The 26,726-nt window shown below is 47.1% G+C and overlaps 1 protein-coding gene across 1 annotated transcript in view; it reads left to right on the plus strand.

Annotated features, from left to right (window-relative positions):
• The window catches only part of LOC147717633 (E3 ubiquitin-protein ligase TRIM39-like), a 480,268-nt gene that overhangs the window by 155,364 nt on the left and 298,178 nt on the right, over window positions 1-26,726 (plus strand). The window contains exons 3-5 of the mRNA XM_086924427.1: window positions 1,542-1,772; window positions 6,232-6,275; window positions 15,779-15,891. Of these exons, the coding sequence (XP_086780553.1) occupies window positions 1,542-1,772; window positions 6,232-6,275; window positions 15,779-15,891 (388 nt within the window). The remainder of the gene's footprint in view (window positions 1-1,541; window positions 1,773-6,231; window positions 6,276-15,778; window positions 15,892-26,726) is intronic.

Consider the following 26,726-nt stretch of genomic DNA (forward strand, 5'->3'; position numbering starts at 1 on the left):
CGACATCCCGGCACCACCATCCACCCAGGAGGTGAACAGACCACTTGGCAGGTCAATGGGATAAAGAAGTGTCGATGGCTCTCCCCCGCCAGGTGCCGATCGCCCCCAGCCTCCCCGGGCGCTGCCCCCCCCCCCCCCCCCCTGCTGGGTGTCTGGACTCCCTCATCCCGGACCTCCCGACCTCCAAGGGCGAGGGTCTGGACATCAAAGGCCGCCAGACCTATAACTGAGGCAGCTCCAGAGCAGGAAGGCAGTTGTATCCTGGAGTCGAGAGGCACCGAGAAGAACTCATCCTTGACGGACTGCTGGCGCTGCCGCAGCCCTGCCTTGTGAACTGTCGTCCTGCCGCTGGCGCTGCCGCGGCCCTCTGCAACCTTCATCCTCGTCGGGACCTGCTGGCGCTGCCGCGGCCCGTTGTAACTACCATCTTCGTCGGGACCTGCTGGCGCTGCCGCGGACCGTTGCTACCTTCGATCTCCCCGGGACCTGCTGGCGCTGCCGCGGCCCGTCCTCCAAGAACGCCGAGCTCTAGGATTGTGAGCTGCCTATCATCTCATCGCAACTACCATATTGGTAATAAGACTGTCCCGCTACCCCTTTTCCCTTCCAAGAGACTAGAATCGAGGGGACCCCTGAGTCCAGACCTCCTTGTACCATTCTACCGTACCTCAAGATTGCTTATAAAGAACGTTAAATCTTATCTTGTGTGGTGTCCATCTGTGGGGGGGAAGTTACTTGTCTGTACGATCGCTGGAGACGGCTCTCCCCGGAGACCTCTCCCCCTTGTCCTCGGCCGACCCTCCAGGTCCCGTCTAACAGGTACAAAAGGGTTTTTTCTTTGTTCGCCCTAAATTGGCAGGGTATGCTCAGACGTGAGTCCCTTGCTCACTTTGCCACTGGAGTCAAGCAAGCCTGGCTGAAGACGGCTGTAATGCCAGAAACCGGTCCTGGGAAGCTTGATTCCGGGCCAGGGAAGACATGGCTTGGCAGTTCGTGCTGGACTGTTCCCATGAGGCACAGGGTCAGACTGATTTGCATATGGCCATGTCTAAACTGGGGTGGCGGAGTGAGCTAAAGAACGGTGATGGATTAAACCCAGATCAGTTGACTGGGGGTGAGTGTTTGTATTGTCAACGCTCCGTCCATCACCACCTTTGGTTTTTCTTGGCTCCAAGTGCAGCACGGTGTTTCTCTTGGGTACCGGACGCCAAAGTCCTTTTATAATAGTGACAAATTTAAACCCTCACCCGCTTATGCAAATGGCCCTCGTGATTTCCTGCACCCCAAGCCTTTTGTTTTTCTGTCCTCTACAACCTTCAACCTCTGACCCCTTAAACTGGGGGGTGTTGGAGTTTTGGGAGGCGGCCCCCGGGGGCGGTGGAAGGGGTTCCTCTGTGTTACTGTCACTTGACCCACAATCGCTTCGTTAATGATGGGAAAACCTGCTGTATAATGGGCCCGCTCCAGAGTCCATTGATCAACTTATTACAGACGTCTCGGGTGGTAGCCATGTGAATATATAATCTATTTTTATGTTGCAGGCCAAGTTCAAGAGCCAAAAAGCGCAGGTCCTTAATGAATTTGAGAAGCTCCAGAGGTTTTTGGAGAGGGAAAAATCTCGTCGTCTCCGCAACCTGAAGGAGGAAGAGAAGAAGGAACTACATAACATCAAGGAGGCAGTGACCACATTAGAAGAGCAGCAGCGTGTCCTCAGGAGACTGATCACAGAGCTCGATTGGAAATGTCAGCAGCAGGAGGTGGAGTTATTGATGGTAAGAAAGAGTTAGAAATCTACAGAACAAGAAGGTCAGCAAACCATCATCAGTGCCAGAAAGTACCAACATTGTAAAGTAGATCTAGCAGCAGCGATTTATACTTCAATGCCTCTCTGAAGCCACTTAAAACTAAACACAAAATAATAATCTAGTTGTTAAAAGTAAACCCAGGGAAAGAGGGCTGGTATGAGAGAGAACCGACATCAGATATCGTTACACTGGCTAGTCACGCAGCTGGGCACTTTCTTCAGCTGGTAGAGCGTTTATATTGAAGGACGAGAGGAGTCTATAGTGATGTTATCAATATTGGTATAGTACCAGACATGATGTATGATATACTGTAGAACTCTCTGGGGGATGAGGAAACTGTGTTCAACTTCAGACAACTCCCTTCAGTGTTACATGAACACACTCTGTGATTAGAATTATGTTCTGATACCAGATCATAAGAGATAGGCTTTAGTATTGCACAGTTCACCTGACAACAACCAGTCATTTGTCCACCCTTTTCCAACCTTTTTCAATAACTTAGTAGCATACAAACATCACAGCCAAGGTTATCAAAGTCTGTTAAGAATTGAGAATCCTGCTTGCGCGACACATAAAAATACTAAGATGCCCAAGATGTTAGTTCATAATGCTCAAAGGATAACTCCTCAAATAGAGTTTGTAAATAGGAGTTGAAACCTTTAAACACAATTGTTTCCTAGATTACTTCCGTAAACCCAGTTCGACTTCCAAGGATTAACAGTCTGTGAATTGTCAACACTGTGGCAACAAGGTCCTACCACAGCAACTATATATCTTGAATGCCTGGCAAAGATGCTGTGGGCACAAGGAACTTAAACACTGAGACTGCAAAAGGGTGACCAATGCCTGCAATTTAGTGTGAGCCCTGTGGCTTAATGGGACTTGTATTTTTCTTTAAAGGAATTCGTGCGTTCAGCTAATACATGAGCGCGCACCATCAGGCAGTTTGGAGTTTCACGCGTCTGTGGGCAGCAGATTATGACGCTTAGCAACCTGATCACAAAGACACAGGAAATATCAGTGGCAGGATCTAGAGTTGCATAACTTACTAAGAAATGTAGGAAACTCTCTGCAGACCCTCCCTCCGTTGCCCTCTGGAGCCCTGCACTACTTCACAGGGTCTTAAAGTAAAAGGTATTACTTCACTGTGTTTGTCTGTGCCAGGTGTGAATTGTGTCACTATGAGATATTGTGTGTTGGTTTTTGATTCTATATGCAATTTTGGTTGGCAACTCGATTACTTTCAGCATCACAGCCCGGACCTTACTTTTTGAACCATTTTGAACATTGTGCCTGTACTGACCAGGTTGGGGCTGCATCTGCACATTGAAGACATCAGGGGACCAGATGTGCAGCTGCTTGTACTGGCATGGTCAGAGCTGCATCTCTGATGTTGAGGACATTGGATCAATCACTGCCTCCATTGGCATAGTTGGGGCCTGTTTTGGCCTGTAAGGCTAGTCGGGGCGAACACTACACTGCCATCTGTAGTAGGGCTATTGTACTTCAGAGTGCAGCGAGGCAGCTGCATGCACCAATACGTTGACCGTGCCTGATCTACATGGTTGTCCCTGGACTGTCTTTGCTCAAAAATATTCACTGAATTCCCACTTGACTTGTGGAGACAAATCAAGACTGCGCATCAGCCTGATTTATGCTTCTGCTCGAACTACTGGGCAACCAGCCACTAGAGGTTCATCTGCATTGGGATTAGAATGAGGAAACTCGGCGGGTGTAGAGTCTCCAGGGAGAATTGCAATCAGGATTACTGGCTTGTACACCAACTTAAATTCTGTAGTGTTAAGTGCTTTCTTGTCTTAAAAGACAGTGCAGTGGACTTTGACGTTATTATATCCTTTGGTTAATTGTTGAGTTCTGAGTTCAGCGCCCCACGCTGCCTCCCTGAGAAGCCTTTGACTGCTGGCCCTCGCTACCCTTGAAGCCATGATGGGGTGAACACCAGTACCAGATAATCTCAACCACTACAGTTGAGGCCCAGGAGTCCCTGTCGGTCCTGTGGGCACCAGGAATGAATCTGACAGTCTTTAGCAGAGGCCTTTAAAAAAACTCTAACTAAAAGGTTAAATAGTTCAAAGGAGATGTATGAGGCTCTTAAGGAATCCCTGTTCCTTCCAAGGAACCAGCGAGATCAGATTGTGTAGACTGATGTTAGGAAACAAAGGCAGAGCCTGTAGTCTGCTAGTTTAACATCTAGCTAAAAGTGTGTTATCAGAATACATGTCCAGAAGTTAACATTACCAGTCTGTTTACAAAGCCATGGAATCATCCTAGCCATAGCCTAGTTTAATTCAACAACAAAGAGATATGTGGCTAATATATTAACCTCACCAAAGTCTATGGTTCATGGTATAGTTGGCTCCTACTCTAATATGCCTTCCCATTTTCAAACAAATGTACTGTGTATTCGTCACCTACTCCAACACCTCACATAGGCAACGTTGACATTGAGTTTCTGTTGGATGGTGCATCTAATTTAGTTAATCTAAATAGCTATGCCACTTATCTGTTCTATTACTACTAGCACAAAGCTTTTCCTCAAGAGGCATTGATTACAGTGATAGTATCCCATCATGTGGACTTTCATTAACCATGCTAGGCAAGATCACCTAATGATGAGGAAACGTTTAAAGAATAAAAAAGTAGCAAAAAGTGTCTAACGATTAACAGAGCGATCACTGAGTCAGGACCCCCTGGGTTTAGGATTTCAGAATGGATTTAATCAATTTTCAGATTCAAACAATCTGCTAGCCTTTTAGCTGCCTGGAGGAATTTAATCAATTTTGAGCTCAGTAGCCCTGATGGATAGATGTTTAGACATCCAAGATCTATCTTCTCAGCTTTTAATAATTATTTTTCATATTATTTTGCCTTTCAGCAGTTACCTCTGAGGTTTGAGGGTCATAGGAAGAATGGTTTAGAATTGGTGTAATGTTTCCTCTAAGGAGCAAACATTTGAAACTGAGTGGGTTTCATTTTTTGAAATGTCAGTTTCATAGATCTAATGCACACCAATGGAACAATGTTAAGCAGAGGATTGAAACAGGTAACATTAATTCCAGGATTCGCAATCCAATAGCTCTGAAGAAAATGGAGCATTCCAGAGTGGGACTGGGAAGCTGTTCTTCAATTAGTGAGAGAGATCCTGGCTGATAGGAGTTTAGCCCACAGAGAGCCGTGTGAGTTTTTTGATGGAAGAGAGAAGAGTATATGTGTCTATATTGGGGCAGTGTAGGCACTTACAGCTGAGAGAGCCCGTCCTGACATTGACTGAGATCACATGTCCTCTACAGCACCACCATGCTAAAGGGCACAGATAAAGAAGGTATCATGTTGTTGAAGAGTAAATTGAAGAAGGGATTTCAGACAGGCACAATCTCATACCTCACTTAGAGCAGCCAGTGATGCAGAACAGAGAGACTGGATATTCAATCCTGGCTAGTCCTTGTGGCCATTGGTCTTAACCCCTTCCTGGGACAGATTGCCAGTGAAGTAGTTTAGTTGCACTTGAAGGCATGTTTTCTGTTAACAAATGATGTATATATTTAGTTTTCTCTCACAACCTGGAGATAACGTTCTTCACCCCCACAACTGTGGGTCACTGAGAGTGTAAACCCATCTGTTTTCTATGTGAGATTTATTTGTGTAAAGTGATGCGATGTTGTGTTCTAGTGTGCTCCTCCATGCTAACTTACTACAATGCTATTAACTTCATGTACATGAAGAGTATCGCAATTGACCGGTAATGCATTACCCTCATAAGGTTTGTTTACCCTTTTATTCCTACTAGGAATGGGTTGTTCTCAATGGAGCCTCATGACATGACATTTAATTCGATAGTTTAGTGGTTTACCCTACTGTGCAATGTGGCAAGAACAATGACTAGTGTGGAGACAGGCCAGTACTAGGATTTCCATAGGTTATCGCTACAAAAGTACTGACCACTTCTGTTGCAGAGGTGTGAGTCGGTGGGACCGCATGGAGTGGCACTGAAGAGTTTAGATACCTCATGAATTTATGGCCGCAATCTGTGCCCTCTCCTGCTCCTAGAGAAAGAGGTGCCTGCTCCATGCATAGTCCTGGGGAGCCAAGAAACTGATTACACATCAATTCGAATTTACTCCGTCACCACACAATAGCTCTTTATCAGAACTAACATTATCTTCAGGAAGGACCATTTATTTGTTACAATAGTGCACTTTAGTATTATTCTTGAGCACTGTTGGATTGAAAGCATTCATGGGGTAATCAAGTAAATTTGTGCAGTATTAAAAATGTGTGTTCATTATTAACATGTATATTTGTATATAGTTATTAGTAAGTACTGCACTTATGAATAACTTTTTAAAATAATTTATACTGTGAACGTAAACTCTATTGTAATATATGTATCTGTTTCTGTTCCCAGGATGTGAAGGTTATCTTTTTTAACAGCGATTACCATATAAGAAAGTAAGGAAGATTTATTAAAATTACTAATATCACACTGCAGTCTTTATTTCTCTTATGTAAGCCCATTTTTCAATAGCTCACTATCTTCTAATTTAATTATTCTTATTTGGTGCTCGGAGCAAAGTGACCATTCATCCTTGCAAACGTACTACTCAATGGGAGGTGTAGGTTCCTATTTTCTTTTAGTATTCTCTATACTTTTGCCCTCCTGTATTGATTATTTTTTACTTTACTTTGTCTGGGCATGATAATTCAAAACAGATGTCGCATGTGCGGGTAACCGCAAGGAATAGGCCATAGGCGGAGCAAAGGAGGGACATGCACCCGCCTTTGCCCAATTGCATGCTGTCTTTCTTAGAAAGCCCAATAGCCTGTGAGAAACACAAAAACACGCACACAAGTGTGTGGTGAGCTTGGTGAGCTTTCTAAAGTCCCTTACTAAATGTCAGAGAGCTTGGTGAGCTTTCTGAAGCCCCTTACTAAAAGTCTTCCTTTTAATTTCCTTTCTTTATTCCATGTCTTTGATTTGTTTATTTTTTCTTTTTAAAATTCTCATGCTTTACTAGTTTAAATTCTATTTCACAACTTCCTTTTTGTGTCTGTTAGAATTGTGCTATTGCTTTTTTGTTGTCTTTTATTTATATTTTATTGAAATTTCCTCCACTAATTTCCTTTCTATTAATGTGGATGATATTGTATTTCAATTATTTATTCGCATTTAGGCACATTTTGGTAAAACAGTACTGACTATAGCCCTGGCCTCTAAGGGTATACATAGCCAATGGTCGAGAAAGCTGCCCAAAAATGGGAAGTACCGGTTAGAAAGGACGGGGTAGCATGGGGAAAAAAATGCTTTTGTGACAGCCGTAAACGAACACGTAAGCTATGTAGACGTGGGTTTCTGTAACATTTACAAATACCAATACGGACAAACACCTTTTGTCAGAAAAGTGATTCCCTAGTACAAGAAGCTTCAATATGACTATGTAAAGAGTTCCCTCAAAAACGAGAAAAGGGTGGAGAGCACTACCCTGTACTTTTCCAATGTCGCATCACCAGTGTAGGTAGGGAGAATGCAGCTACATCCGGAATGGACCTCAAACGTCCTTGAAATGTTGCAGAAGTAGGTTGACGTACATGGTTGATATATTGTTGTTCATGGGAAGGTAGCAGCGGAACATATTTTGCTTGGTACGCCCCCGCCCCTTGGTCAGAGCTTTCTAGATCATTTGATAGGGACATGGGGTGTCCTGCCGGAAGAGCTCACAGTGGTGGGTGGGAACTGGAACGATGTAATGTCCCCAAATCTCGATAGGTGGCACCCAACAGGCGCCGTGGCAAGATCCCCTGATTCCAAGCTACGGACCCTGGTGGATATGGTGGGGTAGGTAGCCACATGCCGGGCGCACAACCCCACGGAGGCAAGCTACACTTACTTCTCCCACACCTCCTACTCCAGGCTCGATTACATATTTGTCCCCGGCACCTTTGTCCACAGAGTACTGACAGCAGCGATTCTGCCCAGGAGTTTCAGACCACTCTCGCGTGGCTGTACATCTTCTGATGGGCCTGAGCCAACCTCCCTCCGGTGGTGGCTAATGGTGTGGCACCTACAAAATCCAGCATATTGTGCTCATATCCATAGGGCGCTTTCAGGCTGTATATCGCATAATAAAGGGACAGTGTCCTCAGCCTGTACCTTTTGGGATGCCATGAAACCCGCACTGTGGGGGTAGACATTAGTTTCTGCGCAGCAGAACAGAGACAGCAGAAACTGTCGCTCATCCAGCTAGTGGCACAGATCATGACACTGGAACGTCTGGCCCGAGAGGCAGATCGTGCCGCGACGTGTCGGCAACTACGTTTTTCCCCACCAGTAATATCATAGTATGCGGATGGATGAAGCACGAGGCGTGTGGCTTGCTACACAAAGCAGAATTTATCAGTGGGGCGACCAGTCTGAGAGACTCCTTTTCCGACTATGTCAACAAGCGCAAACATATATTCCCCTCCCGGGTCTCAGTGACTCTAAATATGTACTGGTTACAGACCCTGCGGTGCTAGCCGACCGCTTCGCAGACTACTAACAATCTTTATATACTTCCCGCGAGGTCCTCAAATCCTCTCATATAGACCAATTTTTTGATGATATCCCTCCAAAAGCCCTCTCTAAAGAGGCCCAGGAGTCTCTTGAGGCCCACCTGTCCTTTGAGGAATTGACCACTGCAATGGCTGATCTGCATATGGGTAAGGCGCCCGGCCCTAATGGCCTTCTCAGTGAATTCTTTAAAGCCTACATGGCACAGTTAGGCCCTCACTATCTAGTGGCCATACAGGAAGCTGCCCAGACTACATGTAGGCCCCCCAATTGGAGGGATGCTGAAATTGTCATGTTCCATAGACTGGGGTACCCTCCGGAACTCCATGCAACCTACCGGCCAATCTCTCTTTTAAATGTGGAAGTGAAGCTTTTGGCTAAAGCGCTCGTCTTCCCGAACTGATTAATCTGTATCAGGTGGGATTCATCCCCCGGCGGGCCACACAATATAATATACGCCGGGTTGACAATGAGATCGCTGCTGTAGATTGCCTTCATTGCCCCATGGCCCTCTTACTAGCTGATATTGACAGAGCATTTGACTCAGTCAGTTGGACATATCTATTCATCCTCTGGAGCGCTTAAATTTTGCTCCAAACTTCATATCATACATGCGTATGCTATATCACACGCTGACTGCCTCAGTGCGTATAGCCGGTAGGGTGTCTGCACCATTCCCAATCAGCCGGGGTACTAGACAGGGGTGTCCACTCTCCCCATTACTGGTTGCTACGGCTATTGAGCCGCTGGCAGCCTGGATTCGCTTAGATGCCCTGATCAGGGGTTTTGAATGGACCACTGAAGTTTCCGACTGAATAGCCTTGTGCACTGATGATCTCTTCTTCATGACTGGCCCCCATAGATCTGGCCCCCGAATTCTTCAAATTATGAGACTATTTGGCAAAACCTCAGGACTCTTTATGAATGTGAATAAGTCCACACTTTGGACTCTGTGTGGCTCTGCTGGCACCTATAGATGGGCCACAGATCTCTCCCAGACTCAGGAGGGCATGAAATATTTGGGGGTCTTCATAACAGATAGGCAGGAGGTCGCTTGGGCATGCAATATAGACATGGTTCTCGCTAAGGTCAAAACAGAATTGAAATCCTGGGCGGGCTTACCCCTGTCCCTGTATGGCAGCTCGGCAATATTTAAAATGATCTCCCTCCCCAGGCTCCTGTATCAATTACAGAATCCCCCTTGCCCCATTCCGCATTCATGGTTCAGACAGATTAATTGTATGCTAAATGGGTTTCATTTGGGGGGGGGGCTGTGGGGGGTGCAGTTAGACTGGCGCTCCGCAACTGTTTTCTCTCTACCTATTTTGGGGGCATTGTGACTGCCGATATACAGTCATATTGTTCGGCCTCCCAGTTACAAGTTCTCAATGACTGGTGGTATTGCCCAAGAGAGGAACCAGCAGACACTGTAGAGAGATGGCTGTTGGGAGATCTGTCGCTGCAAAAATATCCTTATGGTTGTGCTAATACCCAGGCTCTCTCTTCGACTACAAAGGCTGTGCTGGCAGTATGACGACAGTCTCTTCGCCGAATTGGCTGGCAGAATTGGCTCACAGGCAAGGCCCCACATGGTGTAATCAAATTCTCCCAAAATTGAAACATTTACAGGGCTTCCAAGGTTGGGACCGGATTGGGATTTCTACAGTGGGGGGGGGGGGGGGGGGGGGGGGGTGTTCTTCAGGGCATCACTCTTAAATACTTCCAAGTAGAATATTCCATGCTGCGCACCCAATTTTACAAATATTTACAGCTTTACCACGCACTCTCGCTATCTTAGAGGTCACACAGCCCTTCCCGAATTCAGTCCACTCGAGGGAAAACCCGGGTGATCATAAGTTTTCCAAAATGTACCAAACGCTGGTCACCCACAGCTCATCAAGACTGGAGACCCTATTGATAATGATGACTGGAGTGAGGCTCTGGAGTCCCCCCTGGGAGCTACCATCTCCTTGCGATTGATACAGTCAAAATACCTGCATAGAACATACTATACCCGGGTGCAGCTTTATAGGGCTGGCTCATTGCGTCCCCGACTTGTCTGCACTGTGGGGCAGAGGAGGCCACCTTTATTCATACGGTATGGACACGTCCGGCTATTGGTTTGGGGGGGCGTCCATAGATTCTGGTTGAGGTGCCGGGGTGGACCCTACGCAGTACACCACGGCTAGCTTTAATACACATTACAGAGGACATTGGGGGTAACCGATTTAAACGTCCCTTACTGTTTTTGGGGTTAACCACAGCCAAATGAGACATAGCCCGCTCTTGGAAAGCACACTCCCCACCACTGTTAGGGGTTTGGAAACTAGGTCTAGATTTTTGCATGGGGTCAGAAGATCCTGTATTCAAGGCCCGAGGATGCCCCAAGAAACACACACGCATATGGCAGCGATGGGTGGACTTCAGAGGACTTGTCCTGACCCACCGGCCACATTGCTGGATTTAGAGGTCCTGCCCCAGACCTAATGTTTTTATTTGTACTGCCACTGAGTTAATGATGGGGATGGTTAGCTGGGGCAGGATCCAGGAACTTGGTCATCTTGTAAGGATATTATTCCTTTCCACTCTGATCGCGGCTGGTTGTCTTTTATTTCTTTTCCTGTTCGGTTATATTTTTTAACTATACAAGTGCAGTTCTTGATTACATATGCCAATACTATATTTTGTTCTTGAAGCCTGATGATTGCAAAGAAAATCCAATAAAGTATGCTTATAAAAATAAACACAAAACAAGTAAGTAACTAGGTTGTCCTGTTCTACTTAACTTTAGGAACACCTTTATTTTCAATGCTATATTGTAGCAAAAGTGTAAAAATATGATAGTCTCCTCAAAAAGTGTATTTGATTTCACACTATTTAGTAAAGTGGGGAAGCTGGGATTAATCTCAGGCTTTCTGGTTTCACATTGTGCAATTCAGCCACTAGATGTGTATGCTTGCTTCCCTATACCTACCTTAACACAGTCTTCACCCCCAAATCGCCACCCTGCTGGCGTTGAAGAGGCCCTCGTCACATCACAGACCAAACTTTGTGGCCCTTGAGAAAATATTTGCGAGTACCTATGGTCTAGATGATATAGATGATCTTCTCAAATGAGGCTACTGTACAGCATACATATCACTCGGTTCATGTTGGTGGAGCCGTATGACACTCGAATTCCGATGAATAGACTGTTTGCAACAACCTTAGTCTGCGTCATGTGTTAGATGGCGATCCTGCTTGACAGGGGTGGGGTTTGATCTCATGGTCGCAGTGATAGTGTAATTCCTATATCCCTAATAGGCTCTGCGCATTGGAATAATATACATTATAGTTTTGACATAGGACTGAGATCAGTATGTCTCTATCGAGTACATTAAACTTAATTACTTGTGTGTGCCAGCTAACTCAGAGGTCACTAGAAACTTTCTCGAATGAACAAGAAGGAATTCGCTTTTGACAGAGTTTGCATAGAAATAGATAGACGGGGCGTTTCAATAAAAAGGGTTTATTGAACAGTCTTCTTTCTCATGCAAGAGATATGAACTGCTACAATCGTAAGACTGAATGCGAAGTATAATGCATACAGCGTAAACAGTGATATAAAATAATACTGTAATAGTATGGTCTGTAGCTATGAAATATATAAAAATACATACATAAATACCACAGGCTAAAATACTCAACTGGTGCTTCTAAAATAATCCTTCCCCAGTGTACCTAACCTAAGTCTAGTACGAGGGAAAAGTAGGTGTTGTTTTAGCTATAGTTAAGTTTAGTTGTGTCAAGAATTGCCAAAGATTTCTCTAGGTTCTAATCAACTCCATACCTTAGAATGAGAGAGGTTGGTATCTCTTTCCCGGGACTCGATCTTTAACACCCCGCAAGGGGAGTCCGAAACACTGGAGCTGGATATCTCTGCGAGGAGGATGGCAGCGTCTGGTCAGTGCGTCTGTTGAGGAGTTGACTTCCTTCGGGACTTGCTGTGGCGAGCCATGTCCGAACCGAACCGTGCCTTGCCATAGCAAGTGAAGGTATATTTATACCTTGAAGGTGTTTAGGAATGCGAGTATTTGTGTAAAAGTCAGGCAATAGAACGTCATGACTGAACTCCTAAGGAATAGATGTTCATACATAATAAATGATTTCTTGGAGAAATCAATATCCAAGCAGGGGGAAGTCCTAAAGGCGTAAGAGTCTGGTTTTCCAAGTACTTTTAGGGATGTAGATGAACGGATGTAAGTAGCCATGCCTGTATTTGGGTAGCATGGACTATGCCTAAATAAGGGCTGGATTTCTATGCCTATATAAGGGCAATGTTAATTTTACCTAAATAAGGGCATGAATAGGGATATTCATACGGAATCTAAATCGATACTCAACAATAGAGTCCCACACCTCCCTCCAGTAAGCGCTCAGCAGACCCACTCTATGTGGATGATGTCACCATGCGGCGTGTGACGATGTTTGTAATTTGATGTGCACTTTTTGTTGTATATTAATATACAGGGAGTTGTAGTAATCTAGTCTTTTGAAGGTTATTTGTAATAAAAGGAAGAGTTTTCATAATTATTTTAAGGATGTAAAAAACAGATTAGGTAATCTGGTTGACCTGGCTATCAAATGTCTGCCTGTTGTCGAACAGAATTCCTAGGCTCATTACTTTTTCTACTGGTGTTGGCAAAGAACCCATTTCATGGGGCCACCTGCTCCTGGACCAACGAAAGTATTGTTTCCAAACAGGAGAACCTCAATTTTACTGAGTTCAATTTTAAACAATTGCTGTTCATCGAGTCTCCTATTCTTTTCATACGATCGTGAAAGTTGGCAGCCATGTGGTCTGAGTTACCTGAAACAGAGACCATGATTTGGGTGTTGTCAGCATAAGACATTACTGAGATCCCAGCTTGGCAAGCAGTGTGATGTATAAATTAAAAAGAGTAAGTGTAGTATGTAATTTTTATCGTTTTCTTTTATTGCATTTAACCTTGTATTCCTGTGTCTTTGTTTATTGTGTGGTGTATACATTTGATCAACGTTCCATGTTCTTTAGAACGAGCTGGATGATTCTTGGAACTTCAGCTCAGTCTGCTGGGTTCCTTGAAGCATCCAGACGCATCCTAAGTCGTGAGTTGTTCTTCGCTGTGATTCCATATTCTGCCGGCTGTGGACTTCCATTGTTTACCCTCTTACAATAGAAGCCCTGTAGAGCCCCACATGGGAGAATAAAGGAGTTTGATACAAAATTATCCAGGGATACACATTGTTCCCTTTCTGACAGGAATGATTTTAGGAGGCTAGCGCCATTCCTCTAATTCCTAGTGAGTGGAGCCGGTCTACCAGGATATCATGATTGACTGTATCAAATGCCGCTGAGAGGTCTAACTAGATTTGAGTGACATTTTATCCTTTGTCAGTAGAAGCTCTTATATTCTCTGATCCAACAAGCAAGGCAGAATATGTGCTGTGTGGCTTCTAAAGCCAAACTGAGTTGGATCTAAACTTTGATTGTTTCTGGAATCTGTTGAAGGATTTTCAGGGTTGTTGGGAGATTGAAACTTCATGGATTTGGTAAATCATAGTACCTGATCCATTATGAGTGGTGAGAACGATGTCTAGGATTCTGAACTGATTGAGGAGGGTATCGCCGGAGGAGCAAGAGGTTAATGTGAATTTGGCTGTAAAAGCCGCATAGACCTCTTCCAATTGAGCCTGGAAAAAAGTAGCTAGAAGTTGCAGAAGGCCTGATTGGTGTTCGTACTTTTATTTTCTGAAGTGGAAGGACAATTAGTTTTTTTAAAAAAGCTCTTTAGTAGAGTATTTGGCCGTTCCAATTTTATTGGTGAAGGACTATTTTTCTTCAAAGATCATGATTTTGTATTCTTTTAAAGTTTTTTTTCTATCGGTCTCTTTCTCTGACATTATAGTGATGTCTTTATCTTCGTTCTAGTCTATCACCCAATTATTTTTGAGTTTTGAGTCGATCTGAAAACCACGGTTCCGTGGGAGTTGGCCTGAGATTTGTGGATTTTTTTTTTCAGGGGCCAACTGATTCACAGCGTTGTTTAACCAAGTGTGGTATTAGGAGACAACCTGGTCCAAGTTATTGGCATAGGTTGTTTTTGTCTTATTGAGGAACATATTTAGCTAATCTGGGTCAAGTTCATGCAAAGGGCACGTTGTTTTCATTTAATGGTGGTGGGTTATGGACGGCGCATTGCCTGTTAATGTAATATCAGTCATTACTGCTGAATCGTCGAAGTGGTAGTGCTTTCCTAAATTTTATGGAGGAGTTTGTCTGTAAAGATCTCGTCCAGGGTATGGCCATCCATATGAGTAGGATCAGGAACTATTTGATTAAGGCCTAGGCTAGTCATGATTCCTATTGGGGTTTCTGAATATTTGTGCGAAACAATCTCCAGGTGGGAATTAAAGTCTCCTAGAATGGTGTAATTCGCAGTATTACATCTGGATTCTAGTTAAAGGCCAACATTCTGGGTATCTACGGATCTGGGGCCTGACGTGCAGTAAAGAAGAGGCCCTCTAAAGGGGTTGTTTGTGTAGTGTCGAATTTTAAATGAAAGGGCTTCATACTCTGTATTATACAAAAGGGGCGAGAACATGGCTATGAGTTTATTATGATAAATTATCGCCAGGCGCCCACCTTTTTTAATGGGTCATTCTAGTCTGATATAGGGTAGCCTGTGGGTATGGCGGCTCCCAGGTCTGGCTGGAGGAAAGGTCAGCCCACGTTCCAGTGATGAAGAATTGCTAAACTCGTCAATTAAAGTGCATTCAAGTGGATCTTTTATAATTACCTTGTTCGTGGTCGCTAGTTTGCTTGAGGGAGTGTCTCTAATTTAAAGGGTGCAAAGTGTAAAGTTGCAGACCGGACATTTTGTTCTACCTAGATTCACCTGTGGTTGGAGAGTAGTAAACAAAGGTCTCTTACTGGGGGTTTTTTTCAGCAGTTCCTCCCTTGTGTAGGTTATCTTAATGGTGATATTGGAGGAAAAAATAGCAGCGGGCTGGCACTGGTGACTGTATGGGCGCAGACAAGCTTGCCTTAGGGGCACCTTCAGCGTGCCAGAAGCGCGCATTCACGGCACAGGTGTGCTATGCCCTTGGATTTGTATTCATTGACTTTGTGTGTCTTTGACCATTTATAGTGCGGTATAGAAATATCATACATGTTCATACATACATCTCTCAATAAAGGTCCCATTCCGATCATTGGGATCTCTTTTTGTATGTACCTTAGTGTTCTAATCCTCATTTTTCCCTGTAGTTGATGCTCAATTTTTTATTTTCTCTCATATATCTCATTAAATACATAATTCCTCTCCTACTGGTACCTTCTGAACAGTTGGGTGTTTGATAGCATCTCCACTCTTCTCTTTCCAAGGTCTGAGAATATGAAAGCTCAGCGTATGGATGGTGATAGGTTAAGGAAGAAAGAAGAGGAGACAGACTTGGAGAAGGATGTGGACCTGGAGAGAAAGATATTGGAATCATTGGGTGAGACATCACAAACTTGTCATTAGTGTATTAAGAAGAATGTTCAGTACACAATAAATGCCTGTATTTATCAACTCACCAATACATTCAGTTGGCATATGAGATATTTCTAAGACACGAAAACCTTAACCTATAAAAGAGCTTAAGCGAATCGAAGCAGATAATAAAATGAATGCAATAATTAGGCACAACTTTATAAAGCATACCTACGTTCTTTGAAGATCTGTAAAATACCTTGTGTTTATTTACTCAATGGTATGGTATGGACTTTGGAGTATCAGCCTCATAAGGAAAAGTGGGAATGAAGAGAACGGTCCGTGACTCATTCAAAGAGAAATAAATTCAAACCTATATGATCAGTGTTGTGTAAAGACTCCCAACACTGGTATTTAATCCCATGTGGATGCCACTACGCTTATGCAATCAGAGTTATATTATATTTGCAAACCTTAAATTTCAGAAGAAAAAACAACAAAGCGCCAGAGAAGCATAATTCATAGGCAATGAATTTATTCTAAAAATTAGGCTACAATCTTAATTTCATACAGTAAGTAGATGGGTTGCAAAATTGGAGAAACAAAAAGGGTTGTAGGGTGTGCTTGTGTGGGGTTGGAGAAGGTGAGAATCACAGATTTTAAGGAAAAGTAATTCGATTATTCATGACCATCAACTGGTAATGGAGACCAGTGTTGAGACCTGTACATAAACAGACATGTTATTACAATAATACATTCAATTCAATTCTGCATCAGTGCCATCTTTAGAATGTAGGGCGGGGAGACCGGTACAGGCCTCGTGTGGGTAGAGAGCGTCGACGTTTTGACTCTGCTAACGCAAAGAGGGTGTTTTTGGACCTCTGCTGCGAGTTTTCTTTAGGACGGGGTTAGGGCAACCTGGGGGTAGAGAGTATTGATTATTATGGCGCTGCGGTACTCTTAGTAATGAAGGACTTGGCGTAGTGGAGACACTAACCTAATCCTGGTGCTGTTCAGGCATCACAGGTATCGAATTTCACGATGGGTCGTGTGACCACTGTCACACGATCGGTTACTACTGGTCGGGCAATTCCTGTAGTCGCCAACTGCACAGGAGCCGAAGCTTCCTATCCCCTCTGGGTCGTGTACTCCAATTACCTCCACGATATGGGCCCCAAATTGAGCCTGACCCCAGCAATATCATTGCCAAACTCATAAAGAACGCCACCAGCAAAGGCTTAGATGAGGGCTATTTAAGCAAACACCAACAGTTATCTGAACAACAAACAACCTCGCATACCCACCATATATACAGTACCAAAAATCCACAAACGCATTGAAAACCTGCCTGGGCGACCCATCATTTCAGGTTGTGGTTCGCTGCTAGAACCACTATACAAATACATTGATTTTTTCTTAAAACCGATTGCCATCAACACCAGTTACCCATTATCTATAATGGTCATAAGGAAAAGCGGCAGAGTGGGCCTGCTGTGATTTGACCGGTGACCTCTTCAACACAGGAAGTTCAGTGTCAGACTTAACTTCCTCTCCTGATACCTTAATGCAAAACTTATTTAGTTGACTCCAACTTAAAAGTTAATGTTAGATTTAAAGTAGACAAAAAATAAACAATTGATGGACGAAATGCAGAACAAAAGAAAACATTAACCCCCAGTCAAGAGATCTGGGTTAAAATTCCTCATTCTTTTGCTCACCATGCCACCCCAGTTTAGACCTGGCCATATGCAAATCCGTCTTGACCATGTGCCTCATGGGAACAACACTCCGTCCATCATCCCCTTTGCTTTTGCTTTGTTCTCTCTAAGTTGGCAGGGTATGCCCAGACGTGGGTCACTTGCTCACTTTGCCACTGGATTAAAGCTAGCCTGGCTGATTAGCCAGAAACCGGTTCCAGGATGCTCGGTTCCGGTCCAGGGAAGACATGGCTTGGCAGTTCGGGCTGGACTGTTCCAATGAGGCACAGGGTCAGACTGATTTGCATATGGCCATGTCTGAACTGGGGTGGTGGAGTGAGCTAAAGAATGATGATGGATTAAACCCAGATCAGTTGACTGGGGGTGAGTGCTTGCAATGTTCAACACTTCGTTCATCATTCCCTTTGGTTTTGCTTTGTTCGCCCTAAGACATAAAGTAGATGCATAACTTGTGTGCTATGCCACTCTCAAATATTCTTGGAGCCAGATTTAGAGGAGAGATGTCCCATCCCCCTCCTCTCAGCAACCTGCTCTTTGGTCTCGAGCAGAAAATGCCCACATCAACTGAAAAAGAAACTCCCAGTATATGGTGGATATTATGATGGTATGGTATGGTACGGTAAGTGGTATTTCTTAAGCGCACGTTCACCTACGGTATCTTGGCGCTAGGATGGGCGAGCTGTCTAAGCCTGGTCTGGGGAACTCAGTTGAATGCAGACGAGAAGAGCCAGGTTTTCAAGGATTTTCTAAAATGAGCGTGAGAGGGGAGAAGACGCAGTGCAAGGGGGAGGGAGTTCCAAAAGAGAGGGGCCTGTGAGGAAAACTGCAATCCTCCATGCTTTTTCCACCTAAAGGAGCAGGGAGTGAGGAGGTTGTGAGTGGATGAACGGAGGTCGCGCTGAGGAACATGTCGATGTAAGAGGGAAGAGATGAATGCGGGTCCCTGAGAGGAAAGAGCTTTGTGAATCAAGCAGACAAGTTTGAAAAGGCTGCGCTGAGCCACTAGGAGCCAATGAAGGCTTTTTAACTGGGGCTTCGTGTGAGTGGATTTGGGCAATCCATAGACCAACCTGGCTGCCTGGTTCTGAATAAGTTGGAGACCTTTTACTTGATATGCTGGGATACCCACGAATAATGAGTTCACATAGTCAATTCGCGAGATGACCAATCCCAGGGTGACCTGAACAAGAGCGTCGTGGGTGAGGAATCTGCAAATTTTCCGTATGCTAAGCAGATGATAGAAGCAAGTGGAAACCACAGTCTTAATTTGTGCCCTCATTGAAAGATCTTTGGAGATAGTAACCCCTAAGCTCCTGACAGTGTCAACCGGGGATGGAGAGGGACCAAGTGAGCGAGGCCCCGAAGAGCGAACTCCAGGGATTGTCGTGGGGACCAGTGAGAACTAACTCCGTTTTGTCAGGATTAAGTTTGAGTTGATTATGATTCATCCAGGAGCTTATAAAATTCATTACAGAGTGGACATGTTGTATAGAGGACGGAGAAGAATCAATACTGAAGATGATCTGAAGGTCATCCGCATAGTTGAAAATGGTGACCGATTTCTGTTGAAGCTCCGAGATGAGGGGGCGAATATAAAGATTAAAAAGAAGTGGTGAGAGCGAGGAGCCCTGCGGGACTCCACAGGTAAGATGTTTTTTCACTGAGGAGAAAGGTGGAAGGGACAAAGCTTGGGTACGATCCTGAAGAAAGGAGGCGATCCACTTCAGTGGTAGCCCCTGGATGCCGGCGTGCTCAACACGTTCAAGTAAGATGGAGTGATCAACCGTGTCGAACGCCGCCGACAAATCCAGGAGCACCAAAGCCTGAGAGATGTTCTGATCCGCCCCCTTCTTAACTCTTCGTGAACGGCCAAGGCGATAGACTCAGTGGAATGCTGGGGTCTGAAGCCGGCCTGATGGGGGTCAAGGAAGTGAGAGGATTCATTAAAGTTGCTCAAGCAACTACCCACATAGGCTTCCAAGAGTTTACCCAGGTAGGGAAGGAGGGAAATTGGACGAAAGTTGGAAGGAATGTCAATCAATCAATCAATCAATCAATGACATTTATAGAGCGCACTACATACCCGTAGGGTCTCAAGGCGCTGGGGGTGGGGGGGTGCCGCTACTGCTCAAACAGCCAGGTCTTCAGCTTCTTCCTGAAGGAGAGGTGGTCTTGGGTCAGGCGCAGGTCGGTCGGGAGGGAGTTCCAGGTCTTGGCGGCCAGGTAGGAGAAGGACCTTCCTCCTGTAGTCGCTCTTCGGATGCGGGGGACGGCGGCGAGGGCGTGGTTGGCTGATCGGAGGTGGCGTTTGGGAGCGTAGAAGTTGATTTGGCTGTTGAGGTAGCTCGGGCCTTGGTCATGTAGGGCTTTGTGTGCGTGGGTGAGGAGGCGGAAGGTGATTCTTTTGTTGACGGGGAGCCAGTGAAGGTCTCTCAGATGTCCGGTGATGTGGCTGGTTCGTGGGATGTCGAGGATGAGTCTGGCTGAGGCGTTCTGGATCCGCTGGAGTCTCTTCTGGAGCTTGGCGGTGGTACCGGCGTAGAGGGCGTTGCCGTAGTCCAGTCGGCTAGTGACGAGGGCCTGGGTGACGGTCTTCCTGGTCTCGGTGGGGATCCACCAGAAGATCTTCCGTAGCATGCGTAGGATGTTGAAGCACGCCGAGGAGACGTTGTTGACTTGCCTGGTCATGGAGAGGGAGGAGTCCAGGATGAAGCCCCGGTTGCGTGCATGGTCTGTCGGTTTGGGTGCGGTGCCCAGGGCGGGAGGCCACCAGGAGTCGTCCCAGGCGGAGGGTGAAGAGCCCACGATGAGGACCTCCGTTTTGTCTGAGTTCAGCTTCAGGCGGCTGGTCGTCATCCACTCGGCTACCTCTTTCATCCCTTCGTGCAGGTTGGCTCTGGCGGCGGCGGGGTCGTTGGTCAGGGAGAGGATCAGCTGGGTGTCGTCGGCGTAGGAGATTATGCTGAGGTTGTGTTGGCGTGCGATGGCCGCGAGGGGGCTCATGTAGACGTTGAAGAGGGTGGGGCTCAGTGAGGATCCTTGAGGGACGCCACAGATGACTTCGGTGGCCTCTGACTTGTACGGTGGTAGGCGGACTCTGTGTTCTTCCGTCGAGGAAGGAGATGATCCATTCCAGCGCCTTGTCCTGGATTCCGACGTTGCTGAGGCGCTGTACTAGGGTGCGGTGGCAGACAGTGTCGAATGCCGCGGAGAGGTCTAGGAGGATGAGGGCCGCTGTTTCTCCGTTGTCCATCAGGGCTCGGATGTCATCGGTGGCGGCGATGAGGGCGGTCTCGGTGCTGTGGTTGGCTCGGAAGCCAGACTGTGAGGGGTCGAGGGATCCATTTGTCTCGAGGAAGGCGGCCATCTGCTTGTTGACGGTCTTCTCGATGACTTTGGCTGGAAACGGGAGGAGCGAGATGGGGCGGTAATTCTTGAGTTCGGTGGGGTCCGCTGTGGGTTTCTTGAGTAGAGCGCTGAGTTCGGCGTGCTTCCAGCTCTCAGGGAAGGTGGCCGTGTCGAAGGATGTGTTGATGATGTCTCGCAGGTGGGGTGCGATGATAGCGTCGGCCTTGTTGAAGACGTGGTGAGGGCAGGGGTCGGACGGTGATCCGGAGTGGATGGAGTTCATCGTGCGGATGGTGTCTTCGGTGCTGATCGGGGTCCAGGCGTGGAGGGTGGTGGTGGGGGGTGGTTGTTCGGTCTTGGTGTGCGTTGGTTGGTTGTTGAAGCTGTTGTGTATGTCCGCGATCTTGTTGTGGAAGTATGAGGCGATGGAGTTGCAGAGGTCTTGCGATGGGGTGATGTCGTTTTTTCCTGCGCTGGGTTTGGATAGCTCTTTCACGATGTTGAAGAGTTCCTTGCAGTTGTGTGCGTTGTTGTTCAGCCGGTCCTTGAATGCAGTTTTCTTGGCGGCGCGGATCAGCTGGTGGTGCTTCCGGGTGGCCAGCTTGAAGGTGGTCCTGTTGTCCGGTGTAGGTTCCCTTCTCCAGACTTTCTCGAGGGCTCGGCAGTTCTTCTTGGAGCTCTTGAGTTCGTCGGTGAACCATGGGGCTTTCTTGCTGCCGGGTCTGCTGGGCGGGGTTCTCAGCAGGGCGAGCTCGTCCGCGCATTCGCTGATCCACTTCGTGAGGTTGTCGGCGGCCTGGCTGGGGTTCGCTGAGCTGGCAGGAGGGTGCTGGCTCAGGGAGGTGGCGAGCTGGTCTGCTGTGATCTTGTTCCAGCTTCTGCGGGCGGCCTGTTGCTGGTGGTGGTGGGTCGTCGTTCTCTTGAAGGTGAAGTGGACGCAGCTGTGGTCCGTCCATTGAAGCTCTGAGGCGTGGCTGAAGTCGATGTCTGTGCTGGAAGAGAAGACTGCGTCGAGTGTGTGTCCGGCGAGGTGGGTGGGGGAGGACACCAGCTGCTTGAGTCCAAGATTGGCGAGGTTGTCGAGCAGGGTGCTGGTGTTGCGGTCGTTGTTGTTCTCCAGGTGGAAGTTGAGGTCCCCCAGGAGGATGTAGTCAGCGGAGGGGAGGGCATGCGGGCTGACGAAGTCGGCGATGTCCTCGCTGAATTGTGTGCGTGGTCCCGGAGGTCGGTAGATCAGGGTGCCTCTGAGGGTGGTGTTCGGGTCGGTGTGGATCTGGAAATGCAGGTGTTCGGCGGTGGTCAGGGTGTTGTCGGTGCTGGTCGTGAGACGGATGGTGTTCCTGTGGATGATGGCGATGCCTCCTCCCATCTGGTTGGCGGTGCGGTCCCTCCGGACGATCTTGTAGCCCTCTGGGATGGCGATGGCGATGTCGGGAGCTGAAGAGGCGTTCATCCAGGTCTCCGTGAGGAAGGCAACGTCTGGGGCTGTGGCGTCTAGGAGGTTCCAGAGTTCAATGGCGTGTCTGTGGACGGAGCGGGTGTTGAGTAGGATGCACTTGAGGTGGGTGCTGGTGGTGTTCGACTTGGCGGGTGCTGGTGCGGGGCAGGTCCGGATACTGGTGAACTTGCAGGCGTGGCAGCTGAAGGGTCCGTGAGTGCGTCGTGGTGTGGCTTGGTGGCATCCTGGGACTCGGCCGGTGTTGAGTGCGATGAGGGTGGCGGCGGAGTACGTCAAGCGGGTCGGTCGGGGACTTCGTGGGCCAGGGGTCCTGGCGCTGGTCGCGATCTGGTCGCGGACGGGCGCAGACGGGCTTACCTTTGGCGCGCCTTCGGCGCACAATCGGCGCGCCCGCTGCGCGTGACCGCTGCGCGTTCGCACGGTCGCCATATATGGCGAAGTGCTGGGGGGGCGGAGCAGCTGGGAGGCGGGAGCGGGGAGGGTACAGAAGGCAAAAGGGGCGGGGTTAGCGGCGGTGGCGGGAAGCGGGGAGGGGGACGAAGGGGCTGGCGCGAAAGGCAAAACAGAAGGAATGAAAACCAATATACAATCAAAACAGAAGGGTAAAGACACCAAATTACAGGGAGACAGGCAACAGTGACAGCAAGCTGTAATCACAGCAAAACGACGGGGGCAGGTCGCGGACCACGATGCCAGAAGGCAGGGGGCGTGGCCACGCGGCGGAGCTCGGCTAGCGAGGCAGCAGGCAGGGAGGGGACACGCACACAGCAGCTGGTGGCCGTGCGGCGCGGGGGTGTCCTAAAGCTAGGTCACACTCACCTGCGTCGCACGGTCGCCATATATGGCCAAGTGCTGGGGGGGCGGAGCAGCTGGGAGGCGGGAGCGGGGAGGGTACAGAAGGCAAAAGGGGCGGGGTTAGCGGCGGTGGCGGGAAGCGGGGAGGGGGACGAAGGGGCTGGCGCGAAAGGCAAAACGGAAGGAATGAAAACCAATATACAATCAAAACAGAAGGGTAAAGACACCAAATTACAGGGAGACAGGCAACAGTGACAGCAAGCTGTAATCACAGCAAAACGACGGGGGCAGGTCGCGGACCACGATGCCAGAAGGCAGGGGGCGTGGCCACGCGGCGGAGCTCGGCTAGCGAGGCAGCAGGCAGGGAGGGGACACGCACACAGCAGCTGGTGGCCGTGCGGCGCGGGGGTGTCCTAAAGCTAGGTCACACTCACCTGCGTCGCACGGTCGCCATATATGGCCAAGTGCTGGGGGGGCGGAGCAGCTGGGAGGCGGGAGCGGGGAGGGTACAGAATCCAGGTTTCGGGATCTGATCCAGGTTTTTTCAAAATTGGAGAGACCACCGCCGTTTTAAAAGAAAGGGGAACCACTCCGGAGGAAAGGGAATTGTTCAGGAGGGCTAAAGGAGGTGTGGGGATATTGTGATAGATCTCACGACTGATATCAGGAGGGCAACAATCCTGAGGCGAGCCTGATTTTACCTTCCCTAAAAGAGAGAAGAAGATGTCCTCAGTAAGAGTAGGGAATGCCAAATAGCACGAGTGATTAGGGGCAGCTGTGGGGAGGTGCTGGATTTTATGGTTGTGATTTTATCAATAAAATATTGCGATGGTGGAGATTTAGTGAGGATGCGGTCAGGTTTGACCAGCTCATCCACAATGGAGAAAATGGTTTTAGATTTGCAACTGGCCCCAATAATTTTTGCCGAAAAATGTGCTGATTTACCCGCCACGATAGCCGACTTATAGTCCTGTAAGGCCTTCAGGAACAGGGTTTTCTTAAGGGGGCAATTGTGGAGCCTCCACTTGCGCTCCAATTGGCGCAGAGCGAGCTTCATGTCCCTGAGGTCTTTGGTGAACCAAAGTTGGGCGTCGTGGGGTCGCTTGTTTTTTAAAATCTTAAGGGGGCAAAAGTATCTCTCGCCTGGGTCAGCCAGGAAGAGAGAGCATCAGCTTGAACATGTGGCAGACATTGGGTGTCCAAGAGATCTGGAAAAACTGAGAGGGTGGAAGTGAGATTGGAACAGATGGAAGGAATGTCTACGTGCTTCCAATCTCTGATCAGAACGGGGGCAGCCGAGTGAGTAGATCTAATGGCCAGCAGGCTGACAGAAAATGAGACAGAATAGTGGTCAGACCAGGCACAAGGGGAAACCTGAAGCTCAAAAATGTCTAAGTTGAGGCTCCAGGCCTGGTCCAGGGTATGTCCTTTAATATGTGTCACTACTGTGACAAGTTCTGAGAAGTTTAGCCCAGAAAGCAGATCCCTAAACTGTCTAGAGCAGGAGCTCTCAAGGGGATCGTGTGGCCAATAATTAAAGTCCCCCCGAATGAGGAGCTTGGCATGATTAATTGCCAGCTCAGCAACAAGATTGCTAAAAAATTGAACACAATTTAGGGAAGGATTGGGAGGGCGGTAACAGAGAACACAAGCCAATTGAAAATTTTTGGAGTGCAAAGTGACAGCAAGAATCTCAGCCAGCGGAGTGTCGGGGATAGTGAGGGAGGGGAAAATATGTGAATGAGCATGGATGGCAGCAACTCCTCCCCCCGTCTTCCCGTCTGGTCGATTGGCCTGGAGAATATAATAGTTATCAGGGAGTGCAGCCAGAATATCTGGTGTAGACTCCGATGATAGCCAGGTTTCAGAAAGGAACAGGATGTCTGGGTGGAGGGTGTCGAGTAGATGGAAAATCTCGACCTATTGTTTGGCTAATGAACGGGTATTTAGATAAAAAATAGAAAGTTTGGAAGGGATCGAGGCAGGGTGTGTAGTTGTGATAGGAGAATTATGAGAACCATCCAGGAGAGCAGGGGTAGTGTAAGGAGACGAAGACAAGATTCCAGTGGTGGCAAGGCTTTCACAAAGTTCACCGCTGATAGTCCAAGGTCCCAGAAGGTTCATTTGTTCAGCAGAGGTGTAGGTGAAAATAAAACGCACAGGGGGAGGGGCCCTAGGTCCCCTCCAGGTGCGGACGGGCGCAGACGGGGAATAGTTTTTCCCCTTAAAGCAGGTGCTTCTTTAGGAGGTTTGGCAGCCAAAGTGGTGTCAAACTCGAACTATGGCCCACAAATCCTAAAATTATCCGCTTAGGGCCTGATATATATAAAAAGGTTTTGCACTCACAAGGCCTACAATGAACAAAATTTCAGGCTTTGAAAGTGTAAAAACCGCAGTGCCCACACTTATTTATATTTTATTTTTATATTTTTGGTTTTGTATAATGCCGACTCGACCCTTACGGTAGTAGAGTGCATCACAAAAGTTGTAAACTCAATAGTAACAATTTTAGTAATTTGCCATATCATATTTACAAGAGAGAGGTCATTATGCATGAGTAGGAAGCACACGTAGGTCACAGTTATATTATATAGACGTAAATGCTTTTACAATTTAAATATACATACATTTTATTGCGCTTCCCATTAACAGAAGATGGTCCCATTAAGGGTGTGGCCTTGAAATCTCTATGGACTCTTGAATGAGCAATCCCTATGTAGAACTTGTCTGATGCATTTTAAAGGGCCATATACAATATCGAGAAGTATTGATGAAATAGTAACTTTTTCATTTCATTTTTAAAGAATTTGTAGGAAGACTTGTTCTGATAACAGGTTGGGTGGAATTCCACAACATTTGGTGCTCTCCCTAAGTAGGGTCGTTTGAGGGTTCTTTCTTTCTACTAGGTTTCACGTATGGGTTATTTCTTTTTACAAGGATATGGGTGTTTGAACTACAGTTCTAGGTTGATGCCTCTTAAGCTCGTTGTTGGACTTCTTCGGTTTGATGACGCTGATTTCTACAAGGATTGCCAAGGACATTGAACCCCTGGAACTACAGTGTAACTGGGCACAGGGCAATAGAGTGCGAACAACAAACAACATGTTGGGGGGTGAAAGCCTATGCATTATAAATGTATATATTCAGAAAGGGAAAGTAAATGAATATAAGGCAGACTTGGAACACTTAAAAACTGACCTAGATGGGGTGTGTAACCGGTTTCCAAAGGATGTGCTCGTGATTTTGGGAGACTTCAACCATAAATTGAATCCTAAATCAATGGATTCTTGGTTGAAGGACTTGTTGGATGCATATAAAATAGAGCAGGCACAATTCCCCAGCTGTGAAACCTCAAGTAAAGATGATAAGCTCGGGCAACTGTTGGGGGTTATGGGATTTGTATGTACCAACGGTAGAAAGGAAGCAGACAGGCCTGCGAAGCGTACCTTTAAGGTAGGGCAACAAATGTGCCCCATAGACTATGTATTCATACAGGCCTGGCATTTCCACCTTATCAAACAGTTCGAAATTTTGGGGGTG

Source organism: Lissotriton vulgaris, chromosome 5, assembly GCF_964263255.1.
Source record: "Lissotriton vulgaris chromosome 5, aLisVul1.2, whole genome shotgun sequence".
Classification (NCBI taxonomy): Eukaryota; Metazoa; Chordata; class Amphibia; order Caudata; family Salamandridae; genus Lissotriton; species Lissotriton vulgaris.